Here is a 19335-nt window from a genome sequence, read left to right on the forward strand (position 1 = left end):
TTCCTCTCTCATTTCCATCTCATCTCCTAATGCATTCATATATACAGTCAATTTAGGGACTAATTGTTCTCGATATTTCTTATAATATCTCAATGTATAGCCGTCTGGCACAGGACTTTTCCCTGCCACTGTACTCCTCAATGCATCTTGGATTTTCTCATGCGTTATTGTTTTATCTAAAAATGTTAGACTTTCCTCTTCCAATCTCGGCAACCCTGCCTCCTTTAGATACATCTGTCTGTTTCTAGATCTTTCTACGTCACCGGCTTTTAGATTTTTCGGTTTTATAACATACAACTTCCTGCAGTATTTTTGAAATACTCTAGCAATATCAGTGGTATCACTCTCCAGTCTCATCTTTAATCTTTTCTATGAAGTTGCTTGATTTCTTATTTCTCAATGTTCTCATTAATTATTTACCGCGTCTATTCCCCCACTGATATCTTTCTCTTGCCACCATATTAAATATTCTCCTCATTTCTTGTTCCATTAAGCTATTTAATGAATCTCTTTTTAAAATTATTGTCTGCTGGATATCTTTTACTGTTCACTTTTTATGTTATTGCTCTAGATCAGGGGTGGGCAACTGTGGCCCTCCAGCGTTGGGTGAACTATAAGTTCCATCATGCCTCTGCCTTTGGGAGTCATGCTTGTAACTGTCAGTTTTGCAATGCCTCATGGGGCTTGTAGTTCTACAACAGCTGGAGGGCCACAGTTGCCCACCCATGCTCTAGATCATATAATTCTCCTATTAACATATTTATTTTCTTCTTTCTGCTGTTCTCTCTTTTTTTTCCTTTCCTATCGCAATCAGAATCCCCCTGATATATGCCTTATGCACTTCCCACACCATGGTAATTGAGACTCCAGTCTCATTTGTTTTAAAATATTGTTCTATTCTTTTTTATTCTCGATTCCATCTCATAAACCTGACGGAGTGTCTCATTCAGTTTCCATATATTTATCTTATTCTGGTCTCTTCCCCAATGTAACTTCATTATGACAGGGGCATGGTCCGATATTGATATAACATCTATGTCAGGGACTTCAAGAGTCTATGTTCTATCATTATATAATCCAATCTGGAATACATTGCATGTGCAGGGGAATAAAACATACAGTCTCTCTCTATAGGATGTTTAATTCTCCAAGAGTCCACAAGTTGACATTGATATAACCCCCTGTTGATAGATTTCATATGTTTATCTCCCACTCGCTGCACCTGTGACTATGTGTCCATCTGGGGGTCCATGCAAAAGTTAAAGTCTCCTGCTATAATTTGTTTGCCATTTTTAAAATCCAACAGGCTCCTTAGTATATTCTTCAGATAAGCCATTGGATTTTTATTAGGACAATAGATATTTGCTAATGTACATTCTATTTCCTGTAATCTCCCCCACAAAAACAAACATCAACCTTCAGGATCCACTATCTTATCTTATGTTTTAAAACTTACAATCTTAGCTATCCCAATTGCTACCCCTGTAGCACGTTTAGATGGTGAATCTGCATAATACCAGGTAGGATAATATTTAGAGTATAACTTCACATTTGAGATAAATGAGTCTCTTGTAAAAACACTACTTCAATAGAGCGTCGTTGTAATTCTCTAAGAATCTTATGTCTCTTCACCGGGGAATTCATTCCATTTACATTATAGGTCATAAAGTTCACCTCCTCCATATCCTATATTTCCTTTTTTCTCCTTTTTTCACCCTGAGGGAAGTACAGTTATCTATCAATAGGAGCACTGAAATATCTCCATGATATTTCTTATTCCCCAACCCTCCCCTCCTCCCACCCATACCCTTCCTCCGTCTTCCAACAACTTCATGACAACCCCCCCCCCTTTGTTCATCTTCTCCCCTACTTATTTTCCCTCTGATGCGCTCTCTTTTTGGGGATTATTTGCCATCCCTCCCTTTCTATTCCTATAATTTTCCTTTACCCCTTCTTCCCATCCTGGAATATCTATTTTCTGTAGTTCAAGGCTCTCACAAAAGTCCCAGCATTCTTCTGGGAACCTCAAACTTGCCGAGCGACCGTCTTTCCATCCAATAAAACATGCTGGGAAATCCCAACTGTATCAGACGTTTTGTTTTTTCATCTGTTCCAGCAATGGTTTCAAAGTTTTCCTTCTACCTAGTGTTTCTGGTGTTATATCGGCAAAAATTTGTAGATTTATTTCTTCATATTTTATTACTGGTATCCCTCTTATCTTCTTCCATAGATCTGCTTTATCTCTGTAATAATGAAATTGTGCAATCACATCTCTGGGCTTTTCACTCGCCATTCCTTGAAGTCTTCCAATTCTGTGTATTCTATCAATTTTCAACTGGCCTGTTGCTGATCTGTTCATAATTGTGTTGAACACTTTCCTCAGTCTCCATTAAATCTTCTCCTTAAAAAGTCTGAGGCAAACCTTGTATCCTTAGATTGTTCCTCCTATCTCTGTTTTCATGATCTTCCATTTTGTAGAACAGTCTCCTTTGCTCTTTTTGCATGTCCTCCATTTGTTTTTCCAAGTTGCTTATTACTTGGGTATGTTTATTCAATTTTTCCTCCATTTCTTCAACTCGAGATAAGACTTGCCCCAAATCCTTATGTAATACTACCATTCAATTTTTTATGGATCGTTCTAATCTCAAAACATATCTGCTATTTCAGATTTAGTAGGCAATTGTGAGCTTTTTTCTTGTTCTTCAATGTTCTCTATGTCTAGTTCTTATCCATATCAACAGTTTCTTCAATCTGACTCAAATTGGATACTCCTAGAGACAATCTAGAGCGATCACTGATATTATTTTCCATCTCCCGTCTTCCACTTGCTCCATGTTGTCTCTTTGGGGTTTGACCCTCTGGACTTTTCTCTTGTGAGGGCATATATTTTTTAATTGTATTTATACACATTTGAGATGTTTTGAATCCTCCCCTTTTCTCAGATTTACTCGTCACAGTGTTCGTGTAGTATCTCTATCTTTTTAAATCAAGGGGCGAAAAAAAATACTTCCACAGGATAGATTAGATTGGGGTTATATTTTGCCATAAATATTCTTATTCCTTTTATTTTTTTTCTATAAGAGTAATATCACTTGGCTCTCCATTTTATCCCCACCTCAGTTTCCTCCATTGGGGCTCTTTATACCACTTTTCCTTTTCTTAAACGATTCTTCTGTCCCCTAAGGATCCACTAGGTGATCCCCCCTGAAGTTCCTTTGCAAATATTAGTCAATTTAGATTTTGAACTCATCACTTCCAGCAGCCTTTCTTGCGCTACCTCCATTCTGTCTTAATCCGCTTTGCTGGTTCTTTGCTTTTTTTCTGCATATCAAGATTGTTACTACTCCTCCTCAGGTGATTCCAGGGCACTCTGGGTGGTCTGCCTTGGTCTGTGTAAGGGGGATCACCCTTCATGGTATCCAAGGGATCCTTCTCATCAGTCTGGGCACAGCGACTCCTCTCCGGCTGGTGGCCTCCCAGCACTCCTCTGCAGCGGCCACGTGACCTCCCAACATTCACTGCTCCATACTCCGGTGGAGTCCACCTCCCTTCTGGCTGGGGACGATCCTCGCTCACACCACCACCTTGGATGGCCGAGACACAGGTGCAGGATGCCCCGCAAACAGGCAGGTAACTGGCACTTCAAGCCGTTGAACCACTCCTAGGCATAGTTTTCTGCTGGCAGTTCTCAAGAGCTTGGCGGCTCTCACATCATGGACCTTGTTGGGTGCCATGTTCAGGCTCCTCTCCTTGTTCTCTCTTTATATGATTGTTCTAGTTTATATAATACCCCTATTAACATGTTTATTTTCTTCTGACGTTCTTTCTTTTTTTTCCGCTCCTATAGCGATCAGTATTCCCCTTATATATGCCTTATGCACTTCCCAAACCGTAGCAATCGAGACTCCTTCAGTCTCATTTGTTCTAAAATATTGTTCTATTTCTTTTGTTATTTTTACTTCTGTTTTGTGATCCTGGAGGAGCGTCTCATTCATCTTCCACATATGTATATTATTGTGTTCTCTTCCCAATTGTAGCTTCATTGTGACAGATGCATGGTCCGATATTGATATAACATCTATATCCACTTTGACCAGAGACTCCAAAAGTTCTATCATTATATAATCCAGTCTGGAATACATTTTATGTGCAGGGGAATAGAACATATAATCTCTTTCTCTAGGGTGTTTAATTCTCCAGGAATCCATAAGGTGACACTGATATAACATTTTTTGAATAGCGATTAAACATTTAACTCCATCCCCCTGCTGCACATGTGATGATGTATCCATCTGCGGGTCCATGCAAAAATTAAAATCTCCTGGCACAATTAGTTTGCCCTTCTTAAAATCCAGAAGCTTTCTTCATATGTTCTCCAGATAACCCATTGAATTTTTTGTTGGGACAATAGATATTTGCTAAGGGCCACATGTCATAACAAGAGCTGGCTAATGTGACATGCTGGGCCAGCTGTGGGTGTATTTGACATTTGGGCATGCGCAGCCAATACTTGCCGCATATGCTTGGTGGTGGTGGAAGGAGAAGAAAGTCTCTCCATTCCCTTCCCACCAAGTTACTCCATGGCATCCTAGGCAGCAAAAGCCCTGGTTCGAGCATGCAACCTGCACCTGCCGGACGCCTGGCAACTAGAACACCAGGAGAGGAGGAGCAGGGATGGAGATGCCAAGGCCCTCTGCACCATCCCACCAAGGATTGATTAGAGTAACCCATATCTTGTGCTACTTCATACTCATTTTCAGGACTCCACCATCAAAACCAGAGTATCTTATGGCAGTCCTGATCTAAACTGGCCCCAATCTGTCACATTAAATTAAAAAAGGGACCATAATTGAATTCACACATCCTAAAACCCCAAATCCCATCACCAACCGCCCCTGAAAATGCCCCCCTGCGGCCCCTAATGATTGGGTTCTGTGATTGTGAGTTCTTTGATTGGCTATCGTAGTGATCAGTCACTCTGAAGCCCACTCTTGTATTTTTTCTCTCTCTGAATGGAGGAGAGAGATACATCGCATGTCTCTCTCACTCTTCTTGCAGAGAGAAAAAAAAAACAAAACTGTGTGTAAAGAAAAAAAAAAAAAAAAAGGTTTAGTGTTTGGGTGAAGGTCAGGGTCAGTATTTTTTTGGGTAGGTTTTAAAAGTTTTTCTTTTTTTAATGAGTTTCTAAGCTGTACTACAGGTACAAACAACTAACATACATGTGTGGTATCACGGCGATTGTCAGGAATTGGGTTGTTCTTTGGTGAAAGGGTATGGTAGTAGCAAGAAATATACAGTTAATTAGAAAAAAAAAATCTACTTTCTACTTCTATTTTGGGCAAGTTTTCCCTTGATAATTAAAAAAAAATCAGGATATATCAATTACCATTTAGCACCAAATGAAAGCCCAATTTGTTCTAAAAAAAAAAGGTATAATTCACCAGGATGCACAAAGTAGTTGTGATGATATGTACAGTTTTACTAACACATGTCAAAGTTGCAAAATTGTGCTTAGGCATTAACCCTTAGGCAGGCAGGGGTTAAGATGCAATGACCGAGGGCATGGAGAAGAAAGGACAATGTCCTCACATTCAGATAAAAAACTGACACCACCTTCTTTTGAAGGTGGTGGGAGACGGATGAAGAACCACCTTGTCCTTATGAACCACAAGATAAGGAAGCTACAAGGCCGCCAGCTCTAACACCCACCAAGCTGACATAATGGGAGGATAAGCAGGGGAATATCTCAAATACTCTCAAAAGGGAGGTTTCTGGATAACTGAAAGAACTAAATTCAAGTCTCACGGTGGTAACAGGGAATGTACAGGAGGAGCCACATACTGAATTCCCTGAATAAAGGTGAGAACCAAGGAATGCATGGCCAAGGGCCATTGAAAAAATATAGCCAGAGCAGAGATTTGACCTTTAATGGTACTCAGGGGCACGCTTTCAATCCATGCCCCGTCCTTCAAAACATGGCTTTCAACAGCCATGGCATCAAAGCTAGAGATCATAAAGCAGGATGGAAGACTGGACCCTGGGACTGAAGATCCTCCCGAAGAGGCAGCTGCCAGGGAGGATTTGCGACCAGCTGCACCATGTCTGTGTACCAAGGATGTTGAGGCAAATCTTAAGCCGCCAGAATGAACGGAATCCCTTTGGCTGCTATACTGCAGAGCAGGCAGAGAAGCCATCTGAGAGAAGGGATAGCGTAAATGAGAGCATTTCCATGGCACCACCAGCGAGTCCACCTTGTCCACCACAATCCTCAGAACATTCCTGTTGAGGCAAGACACCAGTAGATCCATGTTCAGATATAGGGACCACTCACCCGGTCCAGCATCTGCTGGCTGAGATAGTCCGCCTGCCAGTTTTCAACACTAGGAATATGCAAAGCGAAAAGAGCCAGAAAAAAACTTTCCAAAATAAAGGACTTCCCCGCTCGGAGCAAAGGAGATGGGAACCACCAGAGAGGCCCTCAATACAGACAAATCTGGTGGTCCAGAGGGAAAAGGGACCTGCCCCATTTTGCCAGGATCCTCTTTTGCAGAGTCCTCCTATGGGACTGTGCATTTGGGACCGCCTCAAAGGTGGAGACCATCAGGCCCAGAGTCTGCATGCAAGATCCACAGGGAGGCTCACCTGCGAGACAACGGCAATTGGACCACAGTCTGAAGCTTCTGAAGTTTGTCCAGCAGGCATACACTTATGCCTCCCCAGTCGAGCACCAAACCCAGATACCTGGATGGAGTCAAGGCAGACTTCTTGATGTTTAAGCTCCATATGAAGTCCTACAAAGCTCACATGGTGATCTGGATACTGTCCAACAAGGCCGAATGAGATTCTATGAGGACTGGAGCCAAAACCTTGGTAAATACCTGAGGAGCAGAGGCTAAATCAAAAGGTAACGCCACAAACTATAAATGTGCTTTCCCAATCACAAGCCTCTGATGTCTCTAGCAAACTAGGATGTGCAGGTAAGCAACCTTGATATCTATGGAAGACAGGAAATGCCTTTATGAAAGAAGACCACCATCAAACAAATGGAATCCATCTTGAACTTTTGAACCCACACAAATGCTCTCAATGCCAAATTTAGTGACCAAAATGTCCAACGAAAGGTGAAGAGATCTACAAGATACTGAGCATGTAAGATGACAGCAAAGGGGAAGCCGCACTGACAGAATCTGCCTCAGATTACAAACCTGTAGAGAGCAGCGGCACCCTGAGAGATAGCTTAGACAATGAAGTACAGGTCCCTGCCAAGGTCAGGCATACTCGAGAACAGCCCAGGTTGCTGAGGTTTTAGAATTGCATGTTGATTCTTATATGCAAGCAAAGTGCCAGTACTAGTGCCACACTACCTTTGGGAGAACTGGTGAGCACCAGCAACCTAGTACATCCTGGTCTTTTACATACCAGCACTGCAGTATCACTTGGTGACGTGGCCATTCCCATAAGTGCAGTACAACCTGGTGTAGTGTCCCACAGCCACCGAGAATTCGAACACAGGCCCATAGAGCCCATTGTGTCCTTCCGGATATGCTTGCAAATCTTGATTGGCAGCCCACAAATTCTGCAGCACCCATACTTCCCTCATTCACTGCCCAACCCAAAATTCAGGTGAAAACAGCAAATGTAACTACTCCCTTTGATTTTTTTGTAGCTGCTTTACACGGACTATTTGTATAGATTTATTGTGGACCAAATTAGTTTTTACGCACAACAATTTATTGCTGCCAACCCAAATTCAAACCTTGTCAGAGAATTTGCATAGAAACCTATTGCAGTTTCCAAATGTAAATTTTTTTTGGGCCTAACCCTCAACATGGGCATTACTAAAAAGAGAGTGGCAGTCATATTGGTCCACAGACCAGATCATATGCCCATGTTCTCTGCGGCTATGGCCAGGCATAGATATGAGAATATAATGTGATTTATGCATTTCAACGATATTACACTCTGTTGTCCTTGGGGTGATCCTGAATATGATAGGCTCCACAAAATCCAGCCCCTTGTAGATTACCTTAACAAGAATTTTGCAGATGTATACATGCCCCAACAACACATCTCTATAGATGAGTCCTTCATTCATTTTTCTGGCCACCTTGCATTCAAACAGTTTCTCCCCCCAGCAAGCGTACCAGATATGGGGTCAAAATGTATAAGTTCTGTGAAAGGGCAACAGGCTATGCCTGTATTTTTTGGATTTATAAGGAAAAAGATGGGAGCCCCCCGGATGCCCGGACTACATGGGGGCAGTGGCAACATAGTTTGGGACTTGTTCCGTACGGGGTACCACTTATATGTGGACAATTTTTATACAAGCGTACCACTATTTGGACACCTTTTTGATCCTGGAATTGCTGGTACTTCCACCAACAGCTTGTAAATACTGACTTAGAAAGGGGAAGAAAGCCTGCTTAAAACATAATTGTTCGCAGTGAAGTGGAAGGACCAACAGGATGTTTTCGTCTTGTCTTCCATTCATGCAGACATGACAGTCCAAATTTGTATGGCAACTGGTGTCGTTGAGAAGCCCCTCTGTGTCCACGACTATAACCTTAACATGGGAGGGGTGGTCTTCAACGACCAGATGATAACGCTGTACTTAAGTTTCCCGTAAAGCCAGATGCTGGTACAAAAAAGTGTCTGTATATTTATTTAGATTGGTTCTGTACAAAGCTGAAGAGAAGGAAGAGATCATTGTGGCCCTTTTGTATCCAGACGGTGCTGTGGCCCAGACCCCCAACACAGATGCAGTGAGCTGGCTGCATGAGAGGAATTGTCCTGATGCCATTCCTGGCCAACCCAACCCAAAAGTCACCCCAAAAGAGATGTGTCTGTAGCAGACATGGAATTAGATGTGATGCCTGCTTTTTTTGTCCCTCCTGTTCTGGGCAAACTGGTCTCTGCCTCAAGGACTGTTTCCGTCGCTACCACACCCTTAAGGAGTATTAGTATAGGGTACAGCACGGCACAGTCTCTCAAAAGATGTTAGTGTTATCTTAAAATTTATTACAACAGTTCTTTGCCCAGAGAGATTTAATGGACTCAACGACAATCCATAAAACGGAAATCCGGATGAATACTTGTGTCAGGAATGGACTCAGCACTGGTGGTGGGACTCACCTGCCGTGTGGGCTGCAGTACCAGGGCTGACCAGCGGGTGCTCTCAGCAGGCAGAAGCTCACTCCTGCAATCAGCCAAACCTGGGGCTGATTGCAGAAGGTGTATTTAAGGCAGTGTTTCTCAACTCCAGTCCTCATGGACCCCCAACAGGTCATGTTTTCAGGATTTCCATTATTTTGCACAGGTGATTTGATCAGTTTCACTGCCTTAGTAATTACCACAGCTGTTTCATCTGAGGGAAATCCTGACAACATGACCTGTTGGGGGTCCATGAGGACTGGAGTTGAGAAACACTGATTTAAGGGATGGCCACACCTGCAGTCTGTGCCTTGGTGTATGTTTTCCCATGAGCCCCTGTACCTGGTATCCTGTGTTCCTGCTTCATTGCTGACCCTGCTTGATCCTGACCTCTGCTGACCGTCTCCTGTTGAACCCCTGGCTTGCCTGACCATCATTCTGCCTGATCCCCTGTACCACGCTGCCCGTGAGTTACTGAACCCAGCTTGTGACCCTGACCATTCTCTGCCTGCTCCTTTGGTACCTTGCTGCCCGCACGTTGCTGACCTGGCCCGTCTGACCACGCTAACTACTCTGCCATCCATCCATCCTGCACGGATCCAGCCGTCCCTGCTCACACCTTCTGCCTCTTCACATCAGGCTTTCTACCTGCACATACCTCTGGCGGATCCCTCTACCACTAGCAGGTGTACTCAGGGGCCGCGACCTGGTTCCTGTCTGCTCCAAGTCCATCCCCACCATCAGGGGCCCTGGTGAATAAGCAGACTGGGACTTAGACTCCGCGCCCTGGGGAATCCTGTCCTGAGGACCGCTAGAGGTACCACCAAACGGTCATTACAGAACCCTACGGCCAGCCTGACCATTCCACCTCTCCAGCCCTGACTACGCCTGTGTTCCTGCACGTACTAAGATTAGTGGAAGGTTGGTTTGTTCACTGTGCATTTATATATATATATGTGTGGCTAATAATAAACTGTATTATTATACTACACCTGAAACCTGCGTTTCCCTGTGTCAGTCCACACCTTTCTGGTCACTCCTAGATTCCTGACAACTTGTGAATATTAAAAGATACTTCACATCAAATCTGTTGTCTTATATTATTGATGGAGGACATGTGACCAGTATATATCTAGGTATGTACTTTTCCCACAGCAACTAACAGTTCTTTTCCAGAGAGATGCATTTATTCTGATAAAGATATGCGTTACAGACGACAGAAATTGAGAAATGTTACAATAAACAACAACTCTCAAAGTCCCATTTCTTCATATCAAGCATAGAGATACTACACTGTCATATGTCCGATCTATAATATGCACCTAGGTAGCTTCCATGCATGCAATAATGTGAGTTATGATCTATACCTGTACTCCCATATTAATGACAGGAAAAAGCTTGTCTCCCAGCGAAGGTACAGACAAGGCAGATGACAGGCAATCATTAGAACCCTTCAGAGAACCTTGTCCTGTCACACTTAACCAAAAATAAACTTCTTAATATACATATTTTTCCCATTCAGTACAATGGCAAGCACTCTGATTGGCCATTTTTAGTAGCCCTTTGATCTTCTGGGTGACAGGTGATGCCTTTTGGGCTTGGACAGCTGAAGTAAAGTTGTCTAGATATTTCCTAAACTGCATTCTTTTACTATTAATTAGATAAACAAGTTACCCTTTGAAGAATGCTATTTACCATACCTAATACCTCTGTTTGCCAACTCCTTTCAAGTCTGACTGAGCTATCTGCATTTTATCACCCTTGCAAATTTGCAAATAAACTACTTTAAATCTTAACAAGTAGACCCCTGAGTGCCCAGGTTAACTTGCATAAAATTAACATAGCAAAGAGTTATTGCTTTTATTGTGTAAAATACATCTAGCTCAGTCATATTCTGGCTTGGTCGATAACTTAAGAATACACCATACATATATATATATATATATTACACACAATATACTACAGTTAGGTAGTCAGAAAACTGGCCATTACGTTTTGAGAGACCCTAAAATCAGTCGGGAAAGTTTACAGTTTAAGTTGAAAAAAGTGAAGAAAAAAAGTAAAAAAATAAGGCCAAAAATAGTTGTTGTTTTATTGGGTTAAAAGAGAAGTATGAGCTTTTTTTCCCCCCAGTTATACTTACCTAGGTGGATGCAGCATCGGAGTTTTCACAGCCGCTCTGAGCAGAGAGTGGTGACTGTCAGTCACCGCTGTCTGCTCTGTGCCCCCGCACTCACTGGAGCGCTGGGCTGTGGAGGGGGAGGGAGCGGCTGGCTCATGCTCTCAGCGGATCCCTGAGCCAGGTGCTGCTCCAGACTCTGGAGTTGATCCTGACTTTAAAATCGGGATCTTTCCCCAGTCTGGACCAGCTGGGTGATGTCGTCTGCAGCAGGCTGTCAGTTAAAAATGAGTCACAGGAGTTGCAGAATGAACTGCATCCCTGTGATTCACAGAAGTACAGCCAGAAAAGGTTTGGGCATTTTAGCACCTCAGAAAGTAAAAGCAGCATATATTCCAGTATCTATACCATAGTTTGCAGATGCTATAACTTTCACACAAACCAATTAATATATACTAATTTAATTTTATTTTTTTTTAAGAAAGACATGTAGCAGAATACATTTTGGCCTAAGTTTATAACAACATTTGAGTTCACTGAATATTTTTTTGGAGCAGAATGTAAACATTTATTTTTTTTCTAAAGCTCTGTGGTCTTTTTTTCATTTATATTGCAAAAAAAACAAAACAGCGGAGCAAATACGACCACAAGAAAGCTCTATTTGTGTGATATAAATTATATAAATTATGTTTGCGTACAATGTTACATGACCAAGCAATTACCAGTTAAAGGAGCACAATGCAGCATAGCAAAACATGGCCTGGTCATGAAGGGGGGTAAATCTTCCGGAAGTCAAGTGGTTAACTTATTTTTTTTATCTCGCAGGGAGCCAAAAGTCCTCTATGCATTTTGTGTATACAGGTTCAATTTAATGAGACATCAGTGGTCTATTTGACCCCTGAAATCTCGGCTGCCCTCCACTGAAGCTAATGGAGTGCACATTATGAGCATAGTGAGTCAAACCTGGAAGTGGCATAATGCACATCACTTCTGTGTTCATTCTAGCTAGGGAAGATCAGCAAATGGATATTCGCTGGTCTCCCTTCCTCCTACCCAGCAACACCCGTCTCGGGGATGCCAGGTCCGCAGATGGATAAACAGAACTGAAGAAACATGGCAGGGGGCACAAAGTGGGTTCTGTGGGCGTGATCTGTTGACTGTATAGCCACCCGATCTCCTCCACTGGACAGTTATTTTGTTGGATTTACTCTTTGTTGCTTCAGACATCTGACATTCATTTGTGGCAGCAAAACAGTGAAACTAGGGCTGGCCTTAGCAAAGATCTTTGCCAGTGTTCAGTCACCTTAAGGTAGTCTGCATATAAACCCATGGTTTATGACTATAGCCCTGTATCTTGTATTGTAGGATTAGGTTAGGTTCATACTGTTGCAATCCCAATTTCAGTGCAATTGTGTAGTGATACTTGGATAAGTTCTGCATATTCTATGGGGCCTTTTTCAAAATTGTTCAGTGCGGAGTCGCATTGATGTTATTGGAAACCCCTGAAAACAATGCACTCCCCCCTCTCCTTCCCAACAACCCTGGCCCAGTGATATGGTGGTCTGTGGGCACCTTTAATGATGTAGGTCCAGGGGCACATTTGCCGTGAGGCAAACAAGGCATTTGCCTAAGGCGGCACTTTTCAGGGAAGCAGCACGGCGGCAGCGCTGCCTTCCCTTTTCCATGGAAGATACACTTGCCACCCCTCTCATCTGGCCACACCCCCTGGGATCACTGGGCAGCCTGCCCCTCCCTCTGCAGGCTCCGCCTCCTCACCAGTGATTGGCCGCCTGATCTGTAGCTCAGGAAGGGGCCAATCACCGGGGAGGAGGTGGAGCTTGGAGAGGAGGAGCTGAGTATCAGCGCAAAGATCAAACATTGAGTGAGGGACCAGCCGGAGCCGGCGATGAGAAGAGCGGCCGGAGAAGGAAGACAGCTGATGGGTAAGTGTCTGTGTGGCTGGGATCTGGGCAGAGCAGATTATACTACTGCAGCCAGGTGTGCTGGCTGTGCATGGGAGAGGGAGGAATCCCGGGCTGGAGCAGGGGTCAACATAGTGAAGTAAGTATCATTAGTGTCAGTGATACTAATGATGGGGCACTATTCCTCCCACTGACACTTTTCCTGACACTTTTCCTCCCACTGACACCAATGAGGGGGCACTTTTCCTCCTACTGACACCAATGAAGGGGCGCTATTCCTCCCACTGACACCAATGATGGGGCACTATTCCTCCCACTGACACCAATGATTGGGCACTATTCCTCCCACCGACACCAATGATGGGGCACTATTCCTCCCACCAACACCAATGATGGGGCACTATTCCTCCCACCAACACCAATGATGGGGCACTATTCCTCCCACTGACACCAAATGGGTCACTATTCCTCCCACCGACACCAATGGGGCACTATACCTCCCACTGACACCAATGATGGGACACTTTTCTTCCCACTGACACCAATGATGGGGCACTATTACTCCCACACTGACACCAATGATGGGGCACTATTCATCCAACTGACACCAATGACGGGGTACTATTCCTCCCCCACTGACACTAATGATGGGGCACTATTCCTTCCACTAACACCAATGATGGGGCACTATTCCGCCCACTGACACCAATGATGGGGCCCTAGTCCTCACACTGACACCAATGATGGGGCACTATTCCTCCCACACTGACACTAATGATGGGACACCATCATTGGTGCCAGTAGGAGAAATAGTGCCCCATCATTGGTGTCAGTGGGAGGAATAGTGCCCCATCATTGGTGTTAATGTGGGAGGAATAGTGCCCCATTATTGGTGTCAGTGGGAGGAATAGTGCCCCATCATTGGTAACACAGAGGAATAGTGCCCCAACATTGGTGTCAGTGAGAGGAATAGTGCCCCACCGTTGTTGTCAGTGGGAGGAATAGTGTCCCATTATTGGTGTCAGTGGGAGGAATAGTGCCCCATCATTGGTATCAGTGAGTGGAATAGTGCCCCAACGTTTGTATCAGTGAGAGGAATAGTGCCCCAACGTTGGTGTCAGTGAGAGGAATAGCACCCCATTGTTGTTGTCAGTGGGCGGAGCTCTAATAGGAGGATGGGGCCTAAAGAGGAAGGGGTGGAGTTTGCAGATGAAGGGGTTGATCTTAAACAGTAAGGGGTGGGACAAATTTAGATGCGGGGCGTGCCTGATTTTAGTTTTGCCTAGGGCAGCACAAAACCAAAACACACCAGTGTGCAGGTCCACATCGATCATGATGAACGATGGCTGCTGACCCACACGCACACACAAAAAAAGAAAAGAAGAAACCTGTCGACACCCGATTGCTCTCATTGCTTTTCCAGCACTCAACGAGACTCCACTTTACCTGCTAAAATAAACAAAGGACTGGGTTCACCCAATGATATCATTGAGCCATATTTGGTCAATAGCATCATAAGTGGGCGGACTCACCATGTGACAATTGATCATATATGGATATGTGCTGTCAATGATGCCAGCGGGTTAACCCACATCTTTGTTTACTTCAGCAGCGGGCAGTAGTGGAGTGTCATTTGGTGGCGGACAAGTAACGGGAGATGTTGGGTGTCAGCTGGCGATGGGTATTTTTTCTCGTGCTGGTTGGCGTCAGTTGTTCTTTGTGATTGACTCACTTTGCTGGACAACATGATCGAAGATATATGTACATTGAGGGACATATATATATATATATTTTTTTTTTTAATAAAGTACTTTTGTTTGTTTATTGGTAAGTGAGTAGTGGTATTAAGTACCCACTAAATGACACTCTGCTACCCTCCGCTGCTGAAGTTAACAAACAAGCGGGTTCACCCGGTGACATAATTGACCATATACTATATGTACATGTCCACATATGGTCAATGATGTCACTGGGTGACCCTGCCCCTTATGGCATTATTGCCCAAATATGCACATGTCCATATATGGTTAATGATGTCACCAGGTGACCATGCCCCTTTGTTTACTTTGAACAAAACAGGATGAATAGTGGATAAGGGAATAAAGTTCATGCAATATGCTTAGAAGGTAAATAAGTCCAATCTTGACACAAAGTCCACTATAGCATAAGTCCAAGAAGGGTGAATCATCCACATGCACCAGTAGTTGCCACTATCCTTAAGAGTCTGAAGCTGCCTCTATAATGCACAAATAAAACAGGAAAGCAGGAAGCTCCATGTAAGTGCAGTATTAAAAAAAACAAACATTTATTTAAAAAAAGATAGGCAACTCACATGTCTAAAAGAATCACTTGCTCATCATAATAAAACAATGCCAGGGCCTCACAACCCCACAGGTCTTGTTGCATGTATGTAACCAAGCCTGCCTGCTGTATCCACAGGGTAAGGGGAGCTGTCAAAGGATCCCTTAACCACACATAACCAGTTTGGAGTGCACCTCAGGAGTGAATGCGTCATCACCTCGGGGGAAGAAGACAGTGAGGAACAGCTACGCGTTACAGAGCATGTGTGCTCCTTCTTCAGGCTAAAGAGCGTCCCATTACTTGTGGTATTTAAAGGCAGCCGGGACCCAGAGGACAACAGAGCCCAGCGGAACTTCCAGACATGCCAAAACACACCAAAAATACATGCAACCTGATGCTAAGCATACTACAATAATGACAATTGAAATGATAACTTTAATTAAAATAATAAATGTACTTACAGGGACGTTATTTCTATAAACTCTTAAGTTCCCCTTAAGGGTCCCCTAGGAAAATTAAACATGAAATATAAAAAAAAAAATTTAATATAAAATCTAGAAGAGGAAATATAAAATAATATTACCATATGTATATAATACTATAAACCGCTAAATATGATATTAAAATATGCTCATATTCATAATATTTAAAAAAATATAGGGGTGTGGTGCACGCTGTAGATGGCTACCTGAATCCGGAGCTCCGAAGCAGAGCGGAGATAGCAGCAACTGGAGGAGTGATTGGGCAACCCCAACCCACCAAACTACTGACCATACACCACTGCAATCTACTGATCATGTCACAGATGTGCAAGGAGGAAAGACGCTCACAGAAGCTGACTTCAGCCCTCAGATATCAGCAGCCCTCAGGTGGCAAAGATAATGCCGGCTCCCCAGTCCCATATCCAGCTACAGCGGTCTCTACCCAGACTTCCCAGATGCAGCAATAATGGTTGACAGAGCTCCAGGGGACTTCCAATCACACTCCTCCTCTCCTACACTGACTCCTCCATGTGCAAGCCTTGCTAAGACCAGAGCGTGGCTGGACAGTGGATCGGCAGACATAGCAGTGAGTCCTGGGGAATTCCCACTGACTGCAGTCGCATTTCCTCCTTTCCTACCTCTACTCAGCCAGTAACGGACACACCACTAAAAAAAATGCTTCTTTCCTTGTAACAGTATCTCTATGTTGGTTTTACTACTCTCATACACAAATTTTCTGCTGAGGTTAAGTAAAGTTACTGGGGATAGCGTATACCTTGTTGAAAATACTATCACTGATATCACAACCACAGTAAATGATTTAGTGAATAATGTTGGGTTAGGGGAAAGACAATGGTTGCGCTCAAAGATTGCAGACCACCGGTGTAACAGCCTGAAATTAAGAGGAATACCTGAAACAGTGCAATCTGAAGATCTCATGCAATATGTCAAGGACCTGTTTCATGTACTACTATACCAATCTATCATTTTTAGAGCTCACAGTAGATCACATACATCACATATGGAGACCATCAATCCTCCCTGATTCGGTCCCTAGGAATGTACTTATGACGGTACACTTTTTTAAAGAAAGAAGCAAATTCTGAGAAAATCCAGAACCCTGGGTAAACTCTCTGAACTGCATAACAACATTCAGATTTATGCTGACCTTTCAAAATATACCATAGATCTTAGGAGGAAACCTAATACTATAACTAAACCCTCCTCAACAACAACATTGGCTTTTTTTTCCCCCAAATAACTTTTTATTGAAGGTTTTATCGCTTCACATTCAACAAAACCTAACAAACTAAACAAAAGGAAAATAAATATTAAATAAATACATAAAAAAGCCAACAAATCTAATATATGACTTCTCACATTGTACAATAGCAGTCTTTCTCCTACAATAGCATATTGAGGTCAAATCAAGAAATGGTATTGTTTAGCATAACAGAACAGCAAGGCTACCATAAATCAGTTAAGCTGAAATTATCAATAAAAAACATTCTTACTTAAAGTGGTTCTAAAGGCTCAAGGTTTTTTATCTTCATGCCTTCTATACATGAAAGTAAAAAACCTTCAGTGTGCAGCAGTCCCAATACTTACCTGAGCCTCATTGCGATCCAGCAATGTGCATGGCAACCTTGGCTGTCTCGGGTCTTTACGTCCTCATTGGCTGAGACAGCAGCGGGATCCATTGGCTTCAGCTGCTGTCAATCACAGCCAGTGAGCAAATGAGGGGAGAGAGGGGACGGGGTCGAAATGTGGCGCCGTGTGAATGGATACACAGGGCAGTGGCTAAGGAACGTGCCTGCTTGGGTGCCCCCATAGCAAGCTGCTTGCTACGGGGCACCCAACAGAAGGCAGGGGCCAGGAACACTGGTGGAGGACCCAAGAAGAGAAGGAAAGAGGCTGCTATGTGCACACTGCATAAAGCAGGTAAGTATAACATGTTTGTTATAACTAAAAAAAAAAAAGCCTTTAGTATCGCTTTAAAATAGCCAAAAGAACGTTGAGGTATAACAAATGTATATCAATTGATCAACTCATAAGAACACAGACTGGGAGCCAGCCTACTGTTCTGCCCGCAGGTAAGAGCCAGTGCAACCTGCAATTATTATCTCTCTACCATTTAGCTTGGTATTTAATTTGTCACTATAGTAGCACATTCCTCATCTAAGGAAGTAATAATTTGGCAAAGCCACTAGAATTGCAGTAACTGCAGGGACACAAGGGGAGTCAGCCTGAAGCCTGAAGCAACAGGTCCCATAATTTGTTGAACTTAAAGGGAGTGCCTCTCTGCTTCAGTATCTGTCTGAAGGCCTGAAGCCTGAAGCAACAGGTCCCATAATTTGTTGAACTTAAAGGGAGTGCCTCTCTGCTTCAGTATCTGTCTTTCCTTCAGTAGGTTAGAATTAACTTGTGTCTGCCATGGGGGGTGGGGGGAAAGTATGCAAGCCACTTCAACAATATACATTTACGTGCCCAAAACAGAAGTCGAGTGATGGCGGTTCTGACCTGGGGTGTTTAGAGCTCTTAATCTAGATACCCTAGTATACATGTCAAAGGATCATAATGTAAAGTCACCTAAAACACCTGGTTAATAGTATTTAATTATAGTACTTCTGTAGAGCACTAGTTTGAGGCATTCCCAAAAGACATGCAAATGGTCTGCTGGGAATCCCTGACAACGAGGGCAGTCTGGGGTCTCTCTACAGTTCCACCTATACAGTTTATAGGGCATTCTATAGACCCGATGTATAACAGAGTTGTGACAGCCACTGGGTCACGGAAACAGACACCAAGGAACTTGTTCTAAAATAGAATGCCATATTTCCCCATCTATGGATGTAACATCTGTAACCATGTTACTTTGAGAGCAATCCAAAAGAGATTTATAAAGAGAAGATATAAGTCCCTTCTTATCAGTGGCTGACACAAATTGATCTATAAGTGGGGTTTTAGTCTGTCTAAGAGTTATAGTATTGGCCTGAGTAAAGAGGGCATGTCGTAGCTGAAGGTATTGAAAGCATCTGCATGAGGGGATACCAAATTCAGTTTGTAGATCTTTAAAGGATTTCAATTGGTCATTATTATATAGATGGTAAAAATAATTTTACCTAGTTCTTCCAACCGTCCCTCCTGCTAAAAGGAGTGGTACCTTGAAATCCCTTCATATCTCATGATTTGCTTCATCTCATCCCAGACCCTGGCCATAAGGAATAAGGTAGGGCTTTGGGGACAGTTCCAAAACCCTCCCGCTTCCAGTTGAGTCAGTAAGTGGTATTGATTAGATCCAGACAGCAGTAAGGCCTGGATGGGATCCACCCCATTAATAGCACCCCATCCGGAGAAATGT

General features: G+C 43.3%; 1 protein-coding gene across 15 annotated transcripts in view; it reads right to left on the reverse strand.

The window, feature by feature from the left end:
* The window catches only part of SCAI (suppressor of cancer cell invasion), a 1319466-nt gene that overhangs the window by 641708 nt on the left and 658423 nt on the right, over positions 1-19335 (reverse strand). For 12 of the 15 annotated variants that reach the window (XR_016307572.1, XR_016307574.1, XR_016307571.1 and 9 more), the window contains one exon: positions 15954-15998. The exons of the other annotated variants lie outside the window; for them this stretch is intronic. Coding sequence is in view for 7 of the 12 variants with exons in the window: in XM_089658464.1 (XP_089514590.1) it covers positions 15954-15998 (45 nt within the window). In the remaining 5 variants the exon portion in view is untranslated. The remainder of the gene's footprint in view (positions 1-15953; positions 15999-19335) is intronic. 15 annotated transcript variants of the gene reach the window in all.

This window comes from Staurois parvus, unplaced genomic scaffold, assembly GCF_062004578.1.
Source record: "Staurois parvus isolate SC_StPar_1 unplaced genomic scaffold, SC_StPar_1.0 ptg001072l, whole genome shotgun sequence".
Lineage (NCBI taxonomy): Eukaryota > Metazoa > Chordata > Amphibia > Anura > Ranidae > Staurois > Staurois parvus.